Source organism: Myxocyprinus asiaticus, chromosome 13, assembly GCF_019703515.2.
Source record: "Myxocyprinus asiaticus isolate MX2 ecotype Aquarium Trade chromosome 13, UBuf_Myxa_2, whole genome shotgun sequence".
Taxonomy (NCBI): domain Eukaryota; kingdom Metazoa; phylum Chordata; class Actinopteri; order Cypriniformes; family Catostomidae; genus Myxocyprinus; species Myxocyprinus asiaticus.
Window position 1 is genome coordinate 48,695,106 of NC_059356.1, and position 24,659 is coordinate 48,719,764.

At 43.8% G+C, this 24,659-nt stretch overlaps 1 protein-coding gene across 1 annotated transcript; it reads left to right on the top strand.

The window, feature by feature from the left end:
• The first annotated feature begins 1,314 nt into the window (after positions 1 to 1,314).
• Positions 1,315 to 22,296, top strand: LOC127451011 (interferon-induced very large GTPase 1-like). Its single transcript, XM_051715486.1, has 4 exons — positions 1,315 to 1,318; positions 6,792 to 6,877; positions 11,818 to 12,009; positions 17,310 to 22,296. Exons 1-4 carry the CDS (start codon positions 1,315 to 1,317, stop codon positions 22,104 to 22,106), a joined length of 5,079 nt encoding a protein of 1,692 aa, XP_051571446.1. The 3' UTR covers positions 22,107 to 22,296.
• The last annotated feature ends 2,363 nt before the right edge of the window (positions 22,297 to 24,659 follow it).

The following is a 24,659-nucleotide window of genomic DNA, read 5'->3' on the forward strand; positions in this document are numbered from 1 at the left end:
GACTCTGATAATGCAATCTTGAGATAACAGAATGCTGAAACATACTGAAGCGTTTGTGATTTCCTACATATCATGTGATTTACTGGAAAAATAAATTAGACCTTAGTTGTTTTAACAACTTATAGATTCCCTCTGATTGGCTGGCATGTGTCTTGCATAATATAGGTACAATATCTAAGACCAGGTCATAATGTAGCACAGCAAAAGAACACAGAGTAAGAGTGACTTTCATACTTTCAGCTACGTTGATTGATTCAAGAAACCATGACACATCTGCTACCGTTTATAACAGTCAACTTAGAACTTTAATTTGCTGTTTGGAATGCTGGCTCCCTTTCAGGTTTGACACTATTTACATTTATTTATTTATCAGACTCCTTTATCTACAGCGACTCAATCCATAGTCTTATTTGGTTTCATCTGATGATTGCCATAGCAACAAGAAAACTTTTGAGGGATCATGTTCTAAAACTCCATCACTGAGTAACTTTGGTAAGAATCTACAATATAACAATAAATAAAATAGGTTGATAGGAATTTCAAGCATGCATTAAACATTTTGAGAGCAGAGTAAAAGGTATGATCACAATAGACTTAATTATTTTGTTTCAATTAATATGAGCAACAGGACATAATGTCAGGCTCTTTATGATAAAAATATAATGAATAGAAAATGTTAAAATATACTATTTACTCCACTTTGCTAAAATGCAGCTTTCTAGTAAGTATTCTATATTGAGTTTAGAGGTCAGTCTGTGATGTTTTGATCCTCAGAAATCATAGATAATTAAGCTAGTTTATTTATTGAGGAACAATAGCCTGAAAAGCCTTTTGATAAATAACAAATAGTAAATGACAAATAATTAGTAATTACCTTGGCCGTTTGGGGAGAAATTAGATTCTTCTGCACATATTTGCCAGCTGGTTAAAATATCACCATTTCTTTTTCCACATCACTTGATGGTTAACAACTTTCTTCTTATCTGCAAAGTTTAGGTCAAAATAATTTGAAGCCATTGATAATCTGAAGAAAAAGGGACACTGGGAGACCAAATGGTAAGTATGGAGCGCTTAATAAAGACAGAAGGAAATGAGAAAAACTTGTGTCTTTGTCTTTTTCCAAAAAAGTTATATACTAATAAATATTCATAGATTTTGTCCATTTTGGTCGGCATAAATTGTAATGTTGACCTTTTAAAGGAGGGTAAATCGCTTGAAGAAAAGGAGGGGAAAAGGAGCTGTGAACCTGACAAGAGTAAAGATGTGATTATGAGAAAACCTGAGTTATATTCTGATGATGTGACATCAAGCAACATGGGTAAGATCATTAAATTATATTTGAATAGTATACATTTTCTATACATATTAATAAGCGTATTTTAAAATGGTTATAATTCTGTGATGATGAGCTTAAATTGTTGGCCGCTTCGTTCAGGAGTGGGTTTGGTTATTAGCAATAATGAATAATTATCAAAGATAATTATCAATTAATAAAATCAATAGAACATTGATTAGAATCAACATCTTTAATGGATAAAATCAGTGTGCCGGTCTCACCCGCGATGGTGGAAATGCACAAACAGTCCAACGTGGTTGGACAACAACACAGCAAATCTCATTCGTGGTAACAGTACGTTACAGTAATATCTTAAGTATTATTAGCATCGAGTGGACTCAGTGGTCCATAAACTGTACAAGCAACAACCTTGATACACAAGAATAACACACTATAATATTCTATCTCTGCCCAGATGTAACCTCTTACTTTAGTCACGTGAGGACGCGGGTAGAATGTGTGTTCTTCTGTCGTTTGACTCCGACTCGTTTCCTTGAAGCTCAGGTGATTTCCTCGCTCTATTGGTGGGCAGTATGGTGGCTGATTCTCGGCGTGCTGGCGGAGAAATCAGCGAAGTTGACTTGGTCTAAGAGGGAAGATAAATCTTCTTTCTTCACTTCTGCAGACAAATGGGTGAGACGCGGATTACTCAGCGGTCTTCTTCGGATCTGTTAGGGTGCTCGGTGGAACACTGAAAAATCTCAGCTCGTCCAGTGATATTGAGATTGTATGGCCAAAGTTTCAAGTACGTACATTACTTCCTTGGGCAAGGAGGCTACACCTGAGAGCAGCAGAGCTGCATCTAGAGGCAAATACTGTCGCTGGAAGCAACACCCAGAAAGATCTCCCGATGACGTCATGGTTGAGGGGCACACTCTGTCGTCCTTTATAATGGACATGATTATTTTACGCGTATTCAGTTGTATTATTTAATGTTTTCATCATTTAATGTTTTCATCAACGTCATGGTTACTTTTGTAACCTCCATTCCCTGATGGAGGGAACGAGACATTGTGTCGATGTAGGGACAAAACATCTCATTCCCTCCATCAGGGAACGGAGGTTACGAAAGTAACCATGACGTTCCCTATCTGTCACTCACTCGACATTGTGTCAATGTAGTGACACTAGGGGTCCCTATACAAAACGCCACAACTAACTGAACTGTGTTATGTGAAGTGGCGGTGTGTGATGGGCAGACTGCTGTGTGCCTCGTAGCCAGCACACCAGGCCATCACGTAACCTCCCCCAACGTTCTTTATGAGCGTCGAACAGTCCTTCAGGAACAAGTTGACTGCCCAACAAATAGGTGGACAAGCTAGCCCAGCCAAGGCCTCTTTTCCTTCTCTTTTCTCCCCAAAAAGAGTGGAATTTGTTAACTGACTGGGAGCCCTAAGTGTCTACGTCGGGGGGGTGTCACTCCCAAAGGGAAGACACCGTGGAGACCACACCCCACCCAAAAAAGGGGGGGGGGGGGGAATTTTGAGTGGAAATACGTCACATGGTCTTTACCGAGCCTTGTCGGAAGTATGTCATGTGGAGAGGTCCCATGGTAGGTCCTACCCAAAGGGGGAGGAGGTTCTACAAAGCATGACTGGGGGCAGAGGGGCCCCTGCCCAAGGAACACGCAGTTTACCGACAGGGAAACGATTTTGCAGAAAATATCACATGGGGTTGCCTTTGGGGAACCAGCGCATGCGGAGCATTACTGAGCCGGCAGCGAGTTTCTCCGCAAACTCGACTGCCACAAGGCAAAAGAGGAAAGTCATCCAGGGATCACAGTCTGTGAACACTACTGGGAGTCAAGAGCACATGTCTTCCCCTCAAGGGAGGGGAAAGGCGCTATGAGCAAGCGGTAAACCCGGCCAGATGTCCCGGAACTTACCTGCTCGTGCCTGCCACTACTCGGGACAAGACCGTCTCAACCCGGTGATTGTAGAACCTCGCAAAGGCCAGCCCGCTGCTCTGGAGATGTCTGCCAAAGAGGTGCCACTGGCCAGGGCCTAGGAGGCCGCCACTCTCCTGGTAGAGTGGGCTCGTAACCCTGCAGGGGGTGGCACGTCCTGAGCCTGATATGCCATCGTGATGGCATCAGTGACCCAGTGGGCGATCCTCTGTTTGGAGACAGCGCTTCCTTTCCGCTGTCCACCAAAGCTGACAAAGAGCTGCTCAGAGCTTCTAAAGCTCTGCGTGTGATCCAAATAGATGCGTAAAGCTTGCACCGGACACAGTAACGTCAAGGCTGGGTCTGTCTCCTCCCGGGGCAGCGCTTGCAGGTTCACCACCTGATCCCTAAAAGGGGTCGTGGGAACCTTGGGCACATAGCCTGGTTGGGGTCTCAGGATCACATGAGAGTAATCCGGACTGAACTCCAGGCACAATTCGCTGACAGAGAACGCTTGCAAGTCCCGTACCCTCTTGATGGAAGTGAGCGCAATCAGGAGGGCAGTCTTCAAAGAGAGTGCCTTAAGCTCAGCTGACTCCAAGGGCTCAAAGGGAGCTCCCCGTAGACCCTGAAGGACTACAGAGAGATCCCATGGGGGGATGAGGCGCGGTCTAGAGGGGTTCAACCTCCTAGCGCCTCTCAGGAACCTGATGATCAAGTCGTGCTTCCCCAAGTACTTACCATCTACCGTGTCGTGATGAGCCAAAAAAGCAGCTACATACACCTTCAAGGTGGAGGGGGACAAACTGGGGGAAACGCATACTTGGCTGTGTGCCAATGCGTCTATACTGAGAGGTGCCTCGGTCAGAGCGTACCTGTGCTCGACCAAATAGACTCCAAATCAGCTGGACCACCTGAGGGTGGAGTCTCCACTCTCCCCTGAGGGTAACCTGATGTGACAGCACATCTGCTGCGGTGTTGAGGTCACCCGGGATGTGAGTGGCTCGTAGCGACTTCAGGCACTGCTGACTCCAGAGGAGGAGATGTGACATGCAACGGGAGTGTAGACCGCCTTGGCGGTTGATGTATGCTACCATTGATGTGTTGCCCATCCGGACCAACACGTGTTTGCCCTGGATCTACGGCCGAAACCTCCGCAGGGTGAGCAGTACTGCCTACAACTCTAGGCAGTTGATGTGCCAACACAGCCGAGGGCCAGTCCAGGAGCTGGCAGCTGTGTGCCCATTGCATATGGCGCCCCAGCCCATCTTGGAGGTGTCTGTTGTAACCACGATGCGTCTGGAGACCTGCTCTAGGGGAACCCCTGCCTGTAGAAATGCCAGGTCGGTCCAAGGGCTGAAGAGGTGGCGACAGACCAGCGTGATGGTCACGCGAAATGTCCCGCAGTGCCATTCCCATCTCGGGACTCGAGTCCGAAGCCAGTGCTGAAGCGGTCTCATATGCATCACCCGAGTGGTGTGGCCGAGGCTGAGGATGCCATATGCCTCAGGAGCCTCTGAAAGTGTTTCAATGGAACTGCTGTTCTCCATCTGAACGCCTTCAGACAGTTCAGCACCGACTGTGCGCGCTCGTTTGTGAGGTGCACTATCATCGAGACTGAGTCCAACTCCAAACTGAGAAAAGAGATGCTCTTAACCGGGGAGAGCTTGCTCTTTTCCCAGTTGACCTGAAGCCCCAGTCGGCTGAGGTGCCGAAGCACGCAGTCCCTGTGTGCGCACAGTAACTCTCAAGAGTGAGCTAGGATCAACCAGTCGTCGAGATAGTTGAGGATGCGGATGCCCACTTCCCTTAGCAGGGCAAGGGCTGCCTCTGTGACCTTCGTGAAGATGCGAGGGGACAGGCCGAATGGGAGGACCTTGTACTGGTACGCCTGGCCTTCGAAGGCAAACCAAAGGAAGGGTCTGTGTCACGGTAAGACCGAGACGTGGAAGTACGCATCCTTCAGGTCTACTGCCGCGATCCAATCTTGATGCCGGACGCTTACTAGAATGCTCTTTTGCGTCAGCATCTTGAGTCTGTGCAAAGCCCGGTTCAGTACTCGCAGTTCCAGGATTGGTCGAAACCCATTGCCTTTCTTTGGTACGATGAAGTAAGGGCTGTAGAACCCTTCCTTCATCTTGGCAGGAGGGACAGGCTCTATCGCGCCCTTGCGCAGAAGGGTAGCAATCTCCACACACAAGGTAGCGGCGTTCTCGCCCTTCACCAAGGTGAAGCGGACGCCACTGAACCTGGGCGGGTGCCTGGCAAACTGAATCGCGTAGCTGAGTCAGACGGTCCGGACCAGCCATCGCGACGGGTTGGAAAGCGCGAGCCACGAGCCCAAACTCCGGGTGACAAAGGTCAGTCGCCAAAGCGAGGTCGGTCGCCGAGCACAGTTCCTGCATCAATCCGGGGTCAGAACTACCCTCGTGCAGTTCTTTTAGCGCCATGGCATGGTGTACTTGCAGGAAAGCCATGGCGTGCAGGGTGGAGGCGGCTTGTCCAGCGGCACTGTAGGTCTTAGCCATCAAGGACGACGTAACCCTACAGGCCCTGGACATAACTCATCCTCTTCCCAGGCTATGAACGAGGGGTCAAACTCACCCTGAGACGAACCGACAATCTCGTCCAAGCGCACGACCGGGGCAAGCGAGCGTGCTGGGAAATGGGAGGTCTGTGGGGGGATACCCGGCAGAGGTGGTCCCATTGAGGTCCCCAAATCACCCCCAGTGCTAGCCGGCACGGCCTCATAGCCGTAGGTAGAAGGACCGAGGCGGGGAGCTGCTGGGGTGGCTTGCTTTCTTACGAATGCAAGCCGTGACCGCAACGTTGCCATGGTCATGTTCTCGCAATGAGGACATGATCCATCCACGAACAATGTCTCCACATGGGCAGTGCCCAGACACATAAGACAGCGATCGTGGCCATCGAAAGCGGAGAGATAACGACCACAACCAGGAATAACACAAACAGAAAGGCATCTTTAAAAAGACACATCTTTAAAAAGACGTTCTGTGTGTGCCGCTCTTTCAGAAAGAAAATATACTCTTTTAGAATATACTCTTTTAAATGTTCTGCCGAAGCGCCCAGGGGCATTCTCTGCAAACCACAGATGCGGAGGGGGAGAAGCCACTGAAATGCGCTGTAAGATCCAACAGAGGTGAATGAACTCGGCGGATGAATTCAGCTCAATGAATAGAACCGCTCGGCTCTGAAGAGAAAATCTGAATGAGTGGTTGCATACCAGCTCCTTTTATACCCGTATGTCCGGGGGAGTGGCATGCAAATTCCATCAAGATCAGAGGTGTTTGGGGCTCCCAAGAGTGATCCCATGTGTCACTACATCGACACAACGTTGAGTGAGTGACAGATAGGGAACCATGAATCTCCACAGTCAGATGGATCTCCATAAACAGACAAATTTCCACAGTCTACTTGAATATATTTCCAGGATGAGCAAATTATGATATAATTAATTAAAATTTATTGAGTGTACCCCAAAATAATAATAAAGTCATCTTCAATGGTATTTTTCTCAGTGTAAGGCTAATGCAATTTTCTCTTTTTCAGATTCAACTGAAAACACAGAGAAGGGTGCAACAGGAAACAGCATCACTGAGAAAATTGTAGAGTCTGAAACAAATGATTCAGTAAAGGTGAGTACTAAGAAAACTTGAGGGAGCTGAAGTTAAAAAGTACATTTAAGTTATTAAACTTGTTTCACATTGATGCCATTTTCTCAGCAAATTACAGTAAACCTACAGATAAGCAGCATAAAATAAAATACATACAATTCATTCAAATCAAACTGAACTGGATGTTTTAGGATGTTTTTTGTTTTTTGTTTTTTAAATATACAGTATACTTGAAGCTGTGGATCCAATGTACTTTATAAGATCTTTATCCCTGCCTTTGATAAATATCACTGGGCCTCATTCATGAAACTTTCATAAATATATTAGTACATTTGGAGAAATTTGCACATAAAGTGGACCTTTCTGGAAACTTTCTGTTGGATTCATAAACACTGCATATACCCCAGATTTGTTAGTTAATAGTGTGAATGAATATAAATTTGTAAAAGGGAGCATGTAAATGTTCATTATCAATTATGTCCATGAGTTAAAAAACGCTATATAAGTAAGGCATCAAATTCATTACTAAATGTGCGAGTATAGTTCTCAAAGAACAGAAAGAGTGTCTGGAGGATCTGGAGAGGGTTCTGTTGGTGTGCAGCTGAAAACCCAAATAGTGCCTCAAATATATTTTAATTTATCAGTGATTTTAGGACAATCAGTTTAAATTAAATAGATTTTTATTAGGTGTAAGAAAAATAAGACAGGGGATAGTCGTAAGTCTTGAAGTGAAGATGCTGAAGTCTTTATTGCAGTGTAGCAGTAACACAGTACATGAAGCACTTTGGATTCAGCATAGTCAGACTGAACAATGACACTGTAACCAGAAAATCTTTAATCAGTTTGTCAAACCACCCACAATGTCAATGAGTCAACACTTTTGATGTAAATGAAGTTACACTACTGATGTAAATTAGATTTAACAAAAGTTTGGTGCTCATTTGTCAGGAATGGTTCTTGATGGCCGATTGACACTTCCTATCCTATAATCGTTTGATGTCCATGTGAACATGATAACCCATGTGCTGTGACACAAAGGTGTGGATATATGTTTGCCTCTATGATAATTAAGCCATCTGGTTTGAGGTTGTGTATCTACACCAATTGGGTTGAGTGGAATTCACTTTAAGGCAGATTGTGTATATTAATATATTATATTCCGCGGTTTAATCAGGTGGCACCATTTCTTGACACTTTTGGAGTATATGTGGACACTAAATAATCTAGCCAACAGTCTAAACTGAATTATAATTGCAATTCAACCACTGATTTTTTTATTCAGTTGTATACAGATTAAAAATTTTATTTCTGAATATGAAAAATTGACAGAGGTCCAGACCTCGGTGTCCTCATAGTTGGTTATGGCCATGCAACTTGTGGCTTTACTCCACATCTTAATCTTTTTTTAGGTTAAAAGCAAACTACAGTAACAACAGTAATAATAGTGTTGGAGTCCCTCAATCAGCTGCTCTCTCTATGAATTCACCACAATGATTGTTTATGTTGTGGAAAGTGGGGGATATTCAAATATAGTATCTTCTATGTAACAAATTGGGAAATTTCAACTAATCATTTTTACAGGGTGGAAACAATAAATGCTGTTTTCAGACTGGGGAGGAAGTTTTGTGTTCTGAAACTAATAGTATGTTTTAATAGTACAAATACCTCTTATATGTCAGAATATGAAGGAAAATGTGACTCCTCATGAAATTACCCCTTTAACCCTTTAACGCATACCACGGGTCTTCACTCCACCCCCATGTACCTCATCTGTTTTTTTAGAGTGATGCCCTCAATCTTTCTCTTATAAAGTGTGTAACACCACACACACACACACACACACACACACAAATGAAATATATATATAAATTCAGCCAAAAAAGAAACGTCCCTTTTTCAGGACACAATTTTACAGATCTTTATTGTAAAGGGTTTAAACAATGTTTTCCATGCTTGTTCAATGAACCATAAACAATTAATGAACATGCACCTGTGGAATGGCCATTAAGACACTAACAGCTTACAGACGGTAGGCAATTAAGGTCACAGTTATAAAAACTTAGGACACTAAAGAGACCTTTCCCCTTCTGTCACTCACTCGACGTTGTGTTGATGTAGTGACACTAGGGGTCACTCCTGGGAGCCCCAAACACCTCCAATCTTTGAAAAAGGCCAATGAGAATTGGCGAGTGGAATTTCTATGCCACTCCCCCGGACATACGGGTATAAAAGGAGCTGGCTCGCAACCACTAATTCAGATTTTTTCTTCGGAGCCGAGTGGTTGTGTGTCAGCGAGCTGAATTCTACTGCCGGTCCATTCAACTCAGATAGAGGCGTATGCTGTTGGATATACGGCGCATTTCAGCGGCTTTCTCTCCTTTTGTGCACTTAGTGCAGACTACGCCCCTGGGCGCTTCGACAGCGCTACTGAGAGAGTATATATTTCTGCAAAGAGTATATTTTCCTCAATCAGATCAACGCATTGACGTGGACGTCTTTTTAAAGACACGTCTTTTTAAAGATGCCTTTCCGTCTTTGTGTGATTCCTGGAAGCGGTTGTTATCTCTCTGCCTCCGACGGCCATGGGCGTCCACGAATGCTGCCTCATTGTGAGTGTGGCCCAGATACATGAGGCAGCGTTCGTGGATGGTTCATGTTCTCATTGTAAGAACATAACCATGGCAATGTTGCGGTCGTGGCTTTCCTCCGAGGGAAAGCCATTCCAGCCACCCCCTGCGCTGCACCTTCTACCTACGGGTACAAGGCCAGCCCGGATGGTGCTGGAGGCGATTTGGGGATTTCAATGGGCGTGGTCTCGCCGGGTAGTTCCCTGCAGACCTCCCATTCCCCAGCACGCTCATCTGCCTCCGTTGAATTTCGAGATAAGACCAGCTCACCTCACGGCCAGCCTAACATCTCTCTCGGGGCTTGTGAGCAGGATGAGTCCTTGATCGCTGCGTCAGAGAGCGCACTGAAGATGTCGGATGTTGAGGACTCGACTGGGCTGCCACCTTCAGGTCTGCCCGCCCAGTCTAAGGCCAACGCAGAGCTGGCCGCCATGTTTGCCCGGGCCGCCGCGAGTGTCGTGTTGGACTGGAACCCTCCACCCTTCCCTGAGCCCTCGTGGCTAGATGACTGGTTCCTGGGCTCGGGGTGCCGCTCACAGCTGCAACCCCCCTTCTTCCCGGAAGTGCACGATGAGTTGACTAGGTCCTGGTGGGCACCTTTTTCTGCCCGAACTCAACTTCCCAGCTCGTCCGCTCTCACTACCATCGATGGCGGGGCAGCCCACAGGTATGCGGAGATCCCTCAGGTGGATAAGGCGGTTGCTTTGCATATCTGCCCGCAAAATGCTGCCACCTGGCGGGATCGTCCGGCGCTCCCCTCCAGGGCCTGTAGGACTACGTCATCTCTGGCGACTAAAGCCTACATTGCCACTGGACAGGCTACATTTTAGCGTGTGTCCGGCATCAGATTGTTTTCGCGGGCGGTAGACCCGAAGGACACGTACATCCACGTCTCGGTTCTACCTCGACAAAGACCCGTCCTGCGGTTTGCTTTCGAGGGCCAGGCATATCAATAGCAAGGTCCTCCCTTTCAGCTTGTCCCTGTCACCTCTCATCTTCACAAAAGTCATGGCAGAGGCAGCTCTTGCTCCGTTAAGGGAAGTGGGTGTCCACATACTCAACTACCTCGAAGACTAGCTGATTCTTGCTCATTCTCGAGACCTGTTGTGTGCACAAAGGGACCTGTTGCTCAGGCACCTCAGCCATTTAGGGCTTCGGGTCAACTGGGAAAGGAGCAAGTTCTCCCCGGTTCAGAGCATCAGTCTCCATGATAGTGTGCCTCACGAGCGAGTGTGTGCACTTGGTGCTGAACTGCCTGAAGTCATTCAGGCGGAGTGCAGTGGTCCCACTGAAACAGTTTCAGAGGCTCCTGGGGCATATGACGTCCTCGGGTTGATGCATATGAGACCACTCCAGCACTGGCTTCAGACTTGGGTCACGAGATGGGCATTGTGTGGTCATCACTCCGATCTGCCTCCACTTCTTCAGCCGTTGGACAGACCTTGCATTGTCACAGGCAGTGGTTCCCTTACAGCAAGTGTCCAGGCACATCGTGGTTACGACAGATGCCTCCAAGTTAGGCTGGGGCACCGTGTGCAATGGGCATGTAGCTGTGTTGGCATATCAACAGCCTCATGTTGTTTGTAGTACTGCTCGCCCTGTAGAGGCTTTTGCCATTGATCCAGGGCAAGCGCATGTTGGTCTGGCCAGACAACATGGCGACAGGGGCGTATATAAACCTCCAAGGCATCTTACATCTTACAGCGGATGCGCTGTCGCAGCCGGTGTCGAGACTCCACCCCCAGGTGGGCCAGCTGTTTTGGAGTTGATTTGGCTTGCACAGACTTTGTGCAAGGTCAGAGAGGACGAGGAGCAGGTCACCCTTGTGGCGCCGTACTGGCCTACTCAGACTTGGTTCTCAGATCTCACGCTCCTCGCAACAGCCCCTCCCTGGCAAATTCCCCTGAGGCAGGACCTCCTTTCTCAGAGATGGGGCACCATCTGGCACCCATGCCCAGACCTCTGGAATCTCCATGTCTGGCAAGTGCTGGACAGAATGCGGAAGACTTTAAGTGGCTTACCACTGGCAGTGGTAGATACGGTCACTCAGGCCAAGGCTCCCTCTATGAGGCAGCTATTTGCCCTGAAGTGGTGTTCGTTTGCAAATTGGTGTTCTTCCCGAGGAGAAGGCCCCCAGAGATGCGCAGTCGGTCAGTGCTTCCCTCACTGCAGGAGAGGCTGGAGGGGTGGCTGTCCCCCTCCACCTTGAAGGTGTATGTGGCCGCCATAGCGGCGCATCACATCGCGGCGGACGGTAAGTCCTTGACCTGATTATCAGGTTCCTGAAAGGCACCAGGAGGCTGAATACTCCTAAGCTATGCCTCTTTCCCTCAGCATCTCTCCATGGTCCTTTTGGGCCTTCAGAGAGCCCCGTTTGAGCCCCTACAGCCAGTTGAGCTGAAAGCCCCCTCTTTGAAGATGGCCCTCTTTACTGCGCTCACGAAATCCATCAAGAGGGTTCGGGACCTGCAGGCATCCTCTGGCAGCGACACCTGCCTGGAATCCGGTCCAGAGTGTTCTCACGTGGTCTTGAGACCCCGACCGGGCTATGTGCCCAAGGTTCCCATGACCCCTTAAGGGGTTAGGTGGTGAGCCTGCAAGCGAAGCTGCCCCGGGAGGAGGCAGACCCAACCTTATCATTGCCGTGTCCGATGCGTGCTTTGCGCATCTATTTGGATTGCACGCATAGCTCTAGATGCTCTGAGCAGCTCTTTGTCTGCTTTGGCGGACAGCAGAAAGGGAACGCTGTCTCCAAACAGAGGCTTGCCTACTGGATTGTGGATGCCATCATGCTGGCATACCAGGCCCAGGCCATGCCCGCCCCTTTGGGAATACGAGCACACTCTACGAGGAGTCTGGCATCCTCATGGGCACTGGCCAATGGCACCTCTCTAGCAGACATCTGCAGGGCAGCGGGCTGGACAACACCCAGTACCTTAGCGAGATTTTGTGATCTCCGGGTTGAGCCGGTTTTGTCCCTTGTTTTGTCAGGTACGAACAGGTAAGTTTGGTAATACAGAACAGCTGGCCGGGTGCATCACTTGCATTTAGTGCCTTTCCCCTCCGTGAGGCAAAGACGTGTGCTTCTTCTCCCATGCGAGTTCACGAACCGTGAATGCTGGATGTCCATCCTCCCTAGACCTGTGGCTTGCGAATTCAGTGGAGGAATTCGCAGCCGGACCCACTACGGGTACTAATATGCCCTGTTCTGGGATAGGTGCTCCACAGGTGCTGGTTACTCCGGTAACCCCCTGTGATGTATTTTCTGTGGTATGGTCTCCCTGTCGGCAGACCCGCATCTCCCTTGGGCAGAGCCCTCTCTGCCCCGGTCCCCTTCCAGGCAGGACCTACCACCATGCCTCTTCCATGTGCAGCTGGTGAGCCCACGTGACGTATTGCCACATGTTACCTCCCCTCTGGGCAGGATGTGGTCTCCGTGGGGTGTTTTCCCCCTGAAAGAATAGGAAAGGAGTAGAACACCTTCCCCGCCGCATGTAATAGCGTTAGATGGCCCCAGCCGAATATAATACTCTGTGGAGAGAAAACATAGAGAGAAAAGGCCACGCTTCCCATGCTAGTTACGTCGCTTCTCCCCCTCTAGTATGTGGGGAACTACATGACGTCTTGTGAGGCATTGGGGGAGGTTACGTGCAGACTGATGCACCTGCTATTATGCACACAGCATCTTGCTTGCATCTGCATCGGCTGTTCACGTAACATGGTCCAGCTGTTGTGGCATCTATAGGGACCCCTAGTGTCACTACATTGACACAGCGTCAAGTGAGTGACAGAAGGGGAACATCTCGGTTACTGTTGTAACCTCCATTCCCTGATGGAGGGAACGAGACGTTGTGTCCCTCTTGCCACAATGCTGTACTATCCACTGAAATGGCCAGGACCTTGTCTCAGCTCCTCAGCACAAAACCTTTATGAGTGGTTGCGAGCCAGCTTCTTTTATACCCGTATGTCCGGGGGAGTGGCATGCAAATTCCACTCACCAATTATCATTGGCCTTTTCTCAAAGATTGGAGGTGTTCGGGGCTACCAGGAGCGACCCCTAGTGTCACTACATTGACACAACGTCTCGTTCCCTCCATCAGGGAATGGAGGTTACAACAGTAACCGAGACAATGAGAAAGAAAGATGCCCAGGGTCCCTGATCATCTGTGTGAACATGCCTTTGTCATGCTCCATGGAGGCATGATGACTGCAGATGTGGCCAGGGCAATAAATTGCAATGTGTGTACTGTGAGACACCTAAGACAGCGCTACAGGGAGACAGGAAGGACAGCTGATCGTCCTCGCAGTGGCAGACCATATGTAACAACACCTGCACAGAATCGGTACATCCAAATATCACACCTGCAGGACAGGTACAGGACGGCAACAACAACTGCCCAAGTTACACCAGGAACGCACAATCCCTCCATCAGTGTCAGACTGTCCACAATAGGCTGAGAGAGGCTGGACTGAGGGCTTGTAGGCCTGTTGTAAGGCAGGTCCTTACCAGACATCACCGGCAACAACGTCGCCTATAGGCACAAACCCACCTTTGCTGGACCAAACAGGACTGGCGAAAAGTGCTCTTCACTGACGAGTCACGGTTTTGTCTCACTAGGAGTGATGGTCGGACTCACGTTTATCATTGAAGGAATGAGCGTTACACTGAGGCCTGTACTCTGGAGCGGGATCGATTTGGAGGTGGAGGGTGCGTCATGGTCTGGGGCGGTGTGTCACAGCATCAACGGACTGAGCTTGCTGTCATTGCAGGCAATCTCAATGCTGTGCATTACAGGGAAGACATCCTCCTCTCTCATGTGGTAACCTTCCTGCAGGCTCATCCTGACATAGGGGCAGTGGTAGCTCAGCGGTTAAGGCTCTGGGTTACTGATCAGAAGGTTGGGGGTTCAAGCCCCAGCACCGCCAAGATGCCACTGTTGGGCCCTTGAGCAAGGCCCTTGACCCTATCTGCTGTATCATGGCTGACCCTGCACTCTGACCCCAGCCTAGCTGGGATATGTGAAAAAGAAGAATTTCACTGTATATGTGCAAATGTGTGATAAGCAAAGAAAATGATAATTATAAACATGACCCTCCAGCATGACAATGCTCATTCTGTGTGTGATTTCCTGCAAGACAGGAATATCAGTGTTCTGCCACAGCCAGTGAAGAGCCTGGATCTCAATCCCATTGAGCAGGTCTGGGACCTGTTGGATCAGAGGGTGAGGGCTAGGGCCATTCCCCCCAGAAATGTCTGGGAACTTGTAAGTGCATTGGTGGAAGAGTGGGGTAACATCCACAGCAAGAACTGGCAAATCTGGTGCTGTCCATGAGAAGGAGATGCACTGCAGTACTTAATGCAGCTGGTGGCCATACTGACTGTTACTTCTGATTTTGACTCCCCCTTTGTTCAGGGACACATTATTCCATTATTTCCATCTTGTTCAGTTTATGTCTTAGTTGTTGAATATTTTTATGTTTGACCACATAGTGGTCAAAATGCTTAGTGAATTTAAACAAAATTTAAATTCACTAAGGGGGGTGTGTGGTTTACGAGGACTTTTGTTTAGGTTACAAACTGGCAATTACAAGGGTATTATGCTATAGGACATTTCTAGTATCCCCATAATTCAAATTGCTTAAAAAAAACATACTAAACTGTTTTTTTTTTTTTTTTTAAATGTAAAAATGCAATGTAAAAGTTTTTTGTGAGGGTTAGGTTTAGGGGTAGGGTTAGGGGATAGAATCTATAGTTCATGCAGTATAAAAATCATTATGTCTATGGAGAGTCCTCATAAGGATAGCACACCAACATGTGTGTGTGTGTGTGTGTGTGTTGTCAAAAAGTACTGGTACTTCGGTACCAAGTCGATACTAAAATAAAAAAGATGTAACGATGCAAGTGTTTTTGCAGTAACGTAGTACCGAGCACTGACTCTGTCTGGTACCAGCGTGCAGTATAACTGTCACACGACACCTTTAAAATGCTCACAGGCTTAACTTGAACAAGTGCTCTGTTACTCCTTTTACACTGAAATGGACAGTTAATCAAATTAAAATCGTGACATGTCCTAGTGTGATTTATTAAACCGCAAAAGACTGCAATTTTACTGTGGACGAGCTGCATACTTTAAATAAATCTGACCGCTCAACCATTAGAAACTCCACAGACATTGAGAATCATTCATGTTGTATCAGATGACAGAGCAGAGCACTAATCTACTGTGAACCATGCAGCACATGTAAAATATATATTTATATAATTAAAATGATGTTAAAAAGTTATATTTTCACTTAGTAAAAGTTTTAAGAATTAATTGATTAGACACCATTTTGATGATTAAATTAAACTTTAAAACATGTTCTGGATAATAATGATAATTATTAAAGTAACTAAATAACTAAACTTATGTGTTCAATAGCACATAATCATATTAGCATATTTTTGCTGTGGTATCGAAATTGGTATCCAGAACTGTGACATTTCAGTGCTATCTGCTTTAAGCGCTGATTGCAACATGTGCCAGAATGTGTATTAATACAGTTACGCTGTGGTAAGAATAAAACATGTAACCTGTCAGACATCATTCATCCTTAGTTTTGTAATCTTGTCAGATAAATATGTTAAATGTGTTTCCGTGCATTTTGTTGACTGGTTCAACAATTCAACCCACTCAAAAGTGGTGTCTGTCAACTGAAGGTGCACTTCCAGTGTTGACAGATCTGTTAAATAGAATAGGAGTGCTGTAGCATTGCTGTATAATATTTCAAAATGTTAAATACACAAATAAAATGTTTCGGTTACAACTGCACCTGTCTCTGAAAAAAAAAAAAAAAAAAAAAAAAAAATCCCAGTATTAGATGATTTGATGTTATTGTAATTTTCAAAGCTTATTAGCACAATGTATTATTATTATAAAGAACACTATTAACCATCCTTTCATTTCGTTCTAACCAATAACCTTTGGAAAGGGCGCTAAAACCGAAACAAAAAAATACAGTTTTTGCTCTGATCGAGCCGAAATGAAAAACTATTTGTTCTTAGTCTCATATGCGTGTACACGTACATATTATACATGCTATTTTTCACTCAAGGTGACACTGTTGTTTCAGTGATTGACTTGATTTTTATTTGAAGAAACAAAGTGGAAGTAAACTCTAGAAATGAGCTATAGGACAGTATGATATGGCTATTGTTATTTGGGTGTGCAGCTGAAATTTTATAGTTTGTGTATCTATTAAGACTTTGTAAATGGCCGAGAAAATACATGTGTGTAGTTTATGTGTTATGAGTAGCTCAATATGTGTTTGACAGCTAGATGTGTCTCATGAAATTTCAGTGTGGATGTAATGAATCCTTGATTTGTTGCATCATCTCTTCGATATACAGTATGAAAAATAAAACACCAAAATATGTCAGAATATATTTTATTCTATTATTTTCTAATTGTCTTGAAAATTCTTTGAAAATTTTACATTATGTGTTCACTTTTTAGATCCATTTGTGATAGATAGATGTGCCGGTTCTCTTAAGACCCGAGTATGTAATAATGTTTGGTGAAACAGCCATGCATTTAAGGGTTAAAGTGTTACAATTAAGTATAAAAGTTACTTAAAAAGCTTTGACACAATAAGTTTAAAAAAATTTCTCATTACCAATACTGGATTCAGTATGTGTGATTCCATGACATTTTACAATGTGTTCACATCACATTTTGTTCAGTTTTTTGTAATTCTTTAAAGTTGGGTAAATAAGGTCAGGAAAGTTGTTTCTGTACTGGAAAATAATGTTCAATGTGTATTATTGTTTTTTGTCTATTAAATAGGGAGAAAACATGAACTTTGGGACAACAGGAGTCAGTCCAGGTCAAGAATTACAACAGGAAAAGACTAGAAGAGAAAAAAGAGAGCTGTTTCAGAGACTTCATCTTGAGGGCAAACTGCAAAACAAACTGAAAAGAAAAGATCTTCTTCAGATAACTGCAGCTTCATTACAGTCTCATGAGTCTTGTGCTGAAGAGGAACTGTTTCAGACATTCCTACGAAAACTACTGTTGATGGACTACAGAGCAAGATACATTAAAACTAAAGAGACCACTGAACAAGAACACACAATACAAAAAGACAATGACTCATATGATGATGAAGGCGATTTTTTCAATATAATGTCTTTGGCTAATGAAGAAACAAGCAAATCTGACCCTGTTCACCCAATGGACATTCAGATGGCCGTGTTTCATTGTGCTGATAGTTTCCTGAAGCAGCTGATGGTGACTAAACTGTCACAGTGTCAATATGCTCTGCCTCTGCTTGTACCGGATCCATTCACACAACACATTGAGTTTCCTCTCTGGACATTTAGACAAATCAACAAGAGCTGGAAGACATTTGGTTATAAAGGGGAAATCATCAGTAAAGTCCAGCCAGTCTGTAAGGCAGAAACTCCAATGGTGTGTTTCTTCAGGTTTGGCTCAGTGTCCTCATCCAAGTCTCAGCTGATGAACAGTCTGATCAATGAGAAACACAACACGTTCTTCCACAGGAACTGCCCAGGCAGCAGCAGAACCAGAGTACTGATGGATGGAGTGGTGGAGATCGCCTGGTACTGCCCGTCTGGAAAAAACACAGATAAATGTAATGACTGTGTGGCGTTCTGTAATCTACATGGTGATGCAGGAGACCATGAGAAACAGCTGGAGATCCTGACGGAAATGTCATCAGTCAATGTTGTTATTCTACCACAGCTTAACAGGGATGACAAAAATATGACAAAAGTTGAAAAACTCTACAAAGACTCAAAGCCACTCATTTGCCTTTTTGCTGAGGACAAATCTGCTGTAATTCAGACAAATAAAACAAAAAAATACAAAATAGGTTTGAAAGACAGAAATCAGTCAGATGTATCTGAAGAACTCAGAAGAGCTATAAATGATTGTCTCTCAATCTCATCTTCAGAATCAACTTTCATTTTCAGACTTCAAGATGTGTCTAAACACTCAGATATCAGAGTAGATGAAGATGATGATGAAGACTGCAGGATGGCAAAAGAAGCAGCACAGCAGATGATGAGATTACTGGAGAATAAAGATCTGACAAAAATCAAAGAATCATTTCTGCCCTGTCAGGGAAAACTGTGGCATCAGTGGAGTCAGAAGAACAAAGAACTACATCGACCTGAAGGAAATAATTTAGAAACGGAAACCAGTAAAAAACAACAAGAGATGAAGGAAATACGTGAACAGCAGCATGAATCTGTGCTTAGTGACTTCATGAAGTACTTTATTAATGAAATTAATAAAAAATATGCTGCCAATAAGAAAACCGTTTTCCTCAAATGGCTTGGGATCCTCATGGATGAATACACCTCAAATGACCTTTCTGCTCTACATCACAGTTATTATAAGAAATGGTCAACAGTCTTAAATATGAAAGAGAGAAATAAGTCTGACCAACTTAAGACTGATCAAAGAGAACAACTTAAATGTGATCAAACAGAACTTGAGAGAATATCTAAAGAACTTCAAGATGCAACCTTTGGTGTGGAGCACATCCTGAGAGAGATAGCTCAGATCTATGAATCATGTTCATCTGTGAAGAAGAACAAGAAAGGTCTGCAGTTTGACTTCTCTTCTCTCCCGAGTCTTGCAGCAGAGATGATGATCTCTGGATTTCCTCTGGAGCTGATGGATGGAGATGCTGCTCATGTTCCTCTGATCTGGATCTCTGCTGTTCTAGATGAACTCATCAGGAAACTGGGAGACCAGAGAGTGTTTGTGCTGTCTGTTTTAGGGGTTCAGAGCTCTGGGAAATCCACCATGCTGAATGCCATGTTTGGACTGCAGTTTGCCGTCAGTGCTGGCAGGTGCACCAGAGGAGCTTTCATGCAGCTGGTCAGAGTGTCAGAGGAGATGAAAGCACAACTAAAGTTTGACTATATTCTGGTGGTTGATACTGAGGGACTTCGTGCTCTAGAACTGGCTGGAAGGTCAACAAGACATCATGACAATGAATTGGCCACATTTGTTGTGGGTCTTGGGCATCTGACATTGATCAACATCTTTGGAGAAAACCCATCTGAGATGCAGGACACACTTCAGATTGTTGTTCAGGCCTTCCTGAGGATGAAGAAAGTAAATCTGAATCCCAGCTGTATGTTTGTGCATCAGAATGTTTCAGATGTCACAGCTGGAGAGAAAAACATGGAGGGAAGGAGAAAACTGCTGGAGAAACTGGATGAAATGACAAAACTTGCTGCTAAAGATGAAGTCTGTGATGCAGAAAGTTTCAGTGATGTCATTGCATTTGATGTAGAGAATGATGTGAAGTATTTTGCACAACTCTGGGAGGGCAGCCCACCCATGGCACCACCAAACCCAAACTACTGTGAAAATGTTCAAGAATTAAAGAAAACTATTCTTAAACAGGCCTCAACATCAGATGGCATGATGTTGACACACCTGAAAGAACGTATTCAAGATCTCTGGGAGGCTTTGCTGAATGAACGATTTGTGTTCAGCTTCAGAAATTCTCTGGAGATTTCAACATACAGGAGACTAGAGACAGAATACAGCAAGTGGACCTGGAGTCTTCGGAGTGCCATGTTGGAAATTGAGAACAAACTACAAAACAAAATAGAAAATGAAACAATTCATGAGGTTGATGAAGCACATCTTCAAAGAGAACTGAAAGAGAAAAGTGAAGAAGTGAAAAAATCAATGACCAAATTCTTTGAGAAAGACAAAGAAAAAGAAATTCTGATTCAGTGGAAAGCTTCATTTGAAATAAAAATCAAAGAGCTTCAAGAAAACATAGTGAGGGAATCAAAGAGGAAATTAAATGAGATTCTTCAGCAGCGAGATCTGAAGAAAGAGATTGATGCTCAGAGGACACATCATGAAAACACTCTCTTTGAAAAGAGCAAAGAACTTGCCTTAAAACTCAAAGACAAAGCAAATGATGAAACAACTCTGAAAAAAGAGTTTGACTCCTTTTGGGAACAGCATGTGAAGAAGATCATCAGAGACACTCCTCCAATCAAAGACATTGACATATTAAGAGATGTGAAACAACTCCTCAGTGATATCAATAAAAGTGCTCCTGTAGACTCGAGCAAGGACAGCAGGGATGTTTTCTCTGTGCCGAATTATTCAAATTATGTACAGTTAAAGAAATCCAGTGGATTGATAAAAAAAGCCTTCACGACATTAAAAATTTGCAATGCTCTATCTCAGGAAGATGAAGCACAAATAAGAACCTTAATCACAGACATTGATCAGCAGACAGTCAAAATTATTAAGTCACACAACATTGCAAAGATGGGCTACAACATCAGCTGCATTCAAGAGCTTATAGATTACATAAAGGCAAGAATATTAGATCATCAGGAAAAAACTGTGAAATATGTGTTCAAGAATGAATTCTTCATGGATTTGGTGTTTTCTATCTGTAAGAGAGCAAACAAGACATTCACTGACCAACACAGACTGTTCAGAGAAGCCAATGATCCTGTTCTCTATGTTGAGATGAAGAGAGGAGAGTACTACAGTATTTTCCAGAAATATTGTAAAGGTGCAACATCAGTGGTAATATTTGGTGAGATCATCTGTCAGAAACTGAAGGAGCCCATCGAACAGAGTGTCTACAAAAACACTGCCAGAGATTTAGCAGATGAAATGAGGACAAACTGTGAATCACTGAATGGAAACAGATCTAATCTGGAGAAACACATCCTGAAGACACTGGCAGAAGAGGGGAATTTTGACAAATACATCAACTACATTCATAATCCCAAAGATCACTTCAGGAGTTTCATCAGAGATGAAGTCAGTCAGTACATCACTGATAAGTTCAGTGTCAGTGTTCTGCCCAAGATGAAAGAGAACATGAAACTCCTGCAGCAGAAGATCATGAAAGCAGCTCATGAATCTACTGAACATGTTAAAGTGAACAGTGCAGATGTTGATTTGTGGTTGAAATGTTTCACACAGAAGCTCTCAGATGTGCTGATATTCTCCATTAAAGACTTCAGTGGAGTGAGTCGTGATGATGTTGATATCAAACTACTAGAAGATGTGATCAGAAAAGAACTTCCTTCTCTGATTTCTGACATAAGCAGTAAATTCACTTCTAAAACTTTCCCAAGAAAGCTGGATAAGGACAGACCAGATGAGCTTCTGATTGATCACTTCTGTCAGTGCTGTTGGGTTCAGTGTCCTTTCTGTGGAGCCACCTGCACCAGCACAATAGAAGACCATGATGGAGATCACAGTGTTCGTTTTCATAGAGTTGGTGCACTCAATGGGAGTATTTACAAAGATACTGAGATCTTCAGTCTTCTGATCTGCACAACAGCAGTAGCTACCAATGATCAATATTTTTATTCATCTTCATCAGATAAGGATGTCCTCTTTAGAGAATACAGAAAAGGAGGTCCTGATTTAGCTAACTGGAGCATCACCCCTGACACTTCTGAGCTGCCGTACTGGAAGTGGTTAGTGTGCAAATTCGAGAAAACACTGGAAGGGTACTACAAATATAAATTTGAAAGTTACGGAAAGATTCCAGATGGATGGAAAAACTACACAAAGCAGGATGCTCTTAAGAGTTTGGATGAAAACTTTTAATTAATATGAACTAATAGAACGGATAAAGAAGCCTCAAATTCACAGAACACAATAATACAATATAAGCAGTCAGTTTCAATTATTCTAAGAAAAAAAAAAGAATAAGACAAAAGGTTTGATAGGAACTCAACTGTATTATTATACAACAAATAATACAACAAATAATAACAAAGAAAGCTTTTTATAATGAAACAGCAAACATAAATAAATACTGAAAGAATTCAACTTTTTTTATCATTGACATATTTTGTGAAGTATGTCAGTCGTTAAAGACTTGAGCTTCAGCAGATTTCACTTGTGCATGTTGGATCACACTAAGATCCATATAAAATAAAACAAGAAATATGCTGATATCAGAACAACTGAACTGAATGATTTAGCAAAACTGTGTACTGTTGTGATGTTTGAGTCAGAATATTAGAAGATGATCCATTTATTTGAGCTTGGATTTCATTGACATTTATTAAACAAATGGATTTTAATCAAGTGCCAGAGTTTGTTTCATCACATTCTAGTTGTGCACACACGTTTTTTTCCTGCCAATATTAATCAAATAAATACAATTATAAAAATGAAAACCCCGTTGACCTTTTCATTTTCACAAAATGTCTGAAAGTATGTGCCAAAGCTATAAATGATTTAATTTAATTAACATTTTAATTTTCACAGTGACAATGTCAAAATAAAAACTAAAATGCAACTGATGATTTTACATCTTGAAGCAAGACAGCCATTATTATAATGAAAAGGTGAAAAATTAATTAAATTTTTTTTTTTCCCAAAGTATTTTCTTAAAATTAATGCAATAATAGTGACAAAATCCAAATTAAAATAAAAGTTTCATTTTTTATTTTATCTTTTATTTTTCCATTTCAATTTTCATTTTTAAAGTCAACGTGTACATTTTATGTTAATGAGTGGGTGGGGCTCAACAGAGAATTTTAATACACTGGTTTTCCACTAGGGGATGCAGAGAGGTTGCAGGAGAGATAGCTGTGTACAGGTGCATCTCAATAAATTATAATGTCGTGGAAAAGTTCATTTATTTCAGTAATTCAACTCAAATTGTGAAACTCGTGTATTAAATAAATTCAATGCACACAGACTGAAGTAGTTTAAGTCTTTGGTTCTTTTAATTGTGATGATTTTGGCTCACATTTAACAAAAACCCACCAATTCACTATCTCAAAAAATTAGAATACATCATAAGACCAATAAAAAAAACATTTTTAGTGAATTGTTGGCCTTCTGGAAAGTATGTTCATTTACTGTATATGTACTCAATACTTGGTAGGGGCTCCTTTTGCTTTAATTACTGCCTCAATTCGGCGTGGCATGGAGGTGATCAGTTTGTGGCACTGCTGAGGTGGTATGGAAGCCCAGGTTTCTTTGACAGTGGCCTTCAGCTCATCTGCATTTTTTGGTCTCTTGTTTCTTATTTTCCTCTTGACAATACCCCATAGATTCTCTATGGGGTTCAGGTCTGGTGAGTTTGCTGGCCAGTCAAGCACACCAACACCATGGTCATTTAACCAACTTTTGGTGCTTTTGGCAGTGTGGGCAGGTGCCAAATCCTGCTGGAAAATGAAATCAGCATCTTTAAAAAGCTGGTCAGCAGAAGGAAGCATGAAGTGCTCCAAAATTTCTTGGTAAACGGGTGCAGTGACTTTGGTTTTCAAAAAACACAATGGACCAACACCAGCAGATGACATTGCACCCCAAATCATCACAGACTGTGGAAACTTAACACTGGACTTCAAGCAACTTGGGCTATGAGCTTCTCCACCCTTCCTCCAGACTCTAGGACCTTGGTTTCCAAATGAAATACAAAACTTGCTCTCATCTGAAAAGAGGACTTTGGACCACTGGGCAACAGTCCAGTTCTTCTTCTCCTTAGCCCAGGTAAGACGCCTCTGAAGTTGTCTGTGGTTCAGGAGTGGCTTAACAAGAGGAATACGACAACTGTAGCCAAATTCCTTGACATGTCTGTGTGTGGTGGCTCTTGATGCCTTGACCCCAGCCTCAGTCCATTCCTTGTGAAGTTCACCCAAATTCTTGAATCGATTTTGCTTGACAATCATAAGGCTGCGGTTCTCTCGGTTGGTTGTGCATCTTTTCTTCCACACTTTTTCCTTCCACTCAACTTTCTGTTAACATGCTTGGATACAGCACTCTGTGAACAGCCAGCTTCTTTGGCAATGAATGTTTGTGGCTTACCCTCCTTGTGAAGGGTGTCAATGATTGTCTTCTGGACAACTGTCAGATCAGCAGTCTTCCCCATGACTGTGTAGCCTAGTGAACCAAACTGAGAGACCATTTTGAAGGCTCAGGAAACCTTTGCAGGTGTTTTGAGTTGATTAGCTGATTGGCATGTCACCATATTCTAATTTTTTGAGATAGTGAATTGGTGGGTTTTTGTTAAATGTGAGCCAAAATCATCACAATTAAAAGAACCAAAGACTTAAACTACTTCAGTCTGTGTGCATTGAATTTATTTAATACACGAGTTTCACAATTTGTGAACAAGAAGAGTAATGGAATATTAGTGTCCAT

Bases quoted from the DNA above. Each gene is read 5' to 3' on its own strand.
- LOC127451011 (XM_051715486.1), top strand. The intron at 6,878-11,817 runs GTGAGTACTAAG...TCTTTCCCTCAG, and splicing joins AAACAAATGATTCAGTAAAG to CATCTCTCCATGGTCCTTTT. The intron at 12,010-17,309 runs GTCTTGAGACCC...TCTATTAAATAG, and splicing joins GTCCAGAGTGTTCTCACGTG to GGAGAAAACATGAACTTTGG.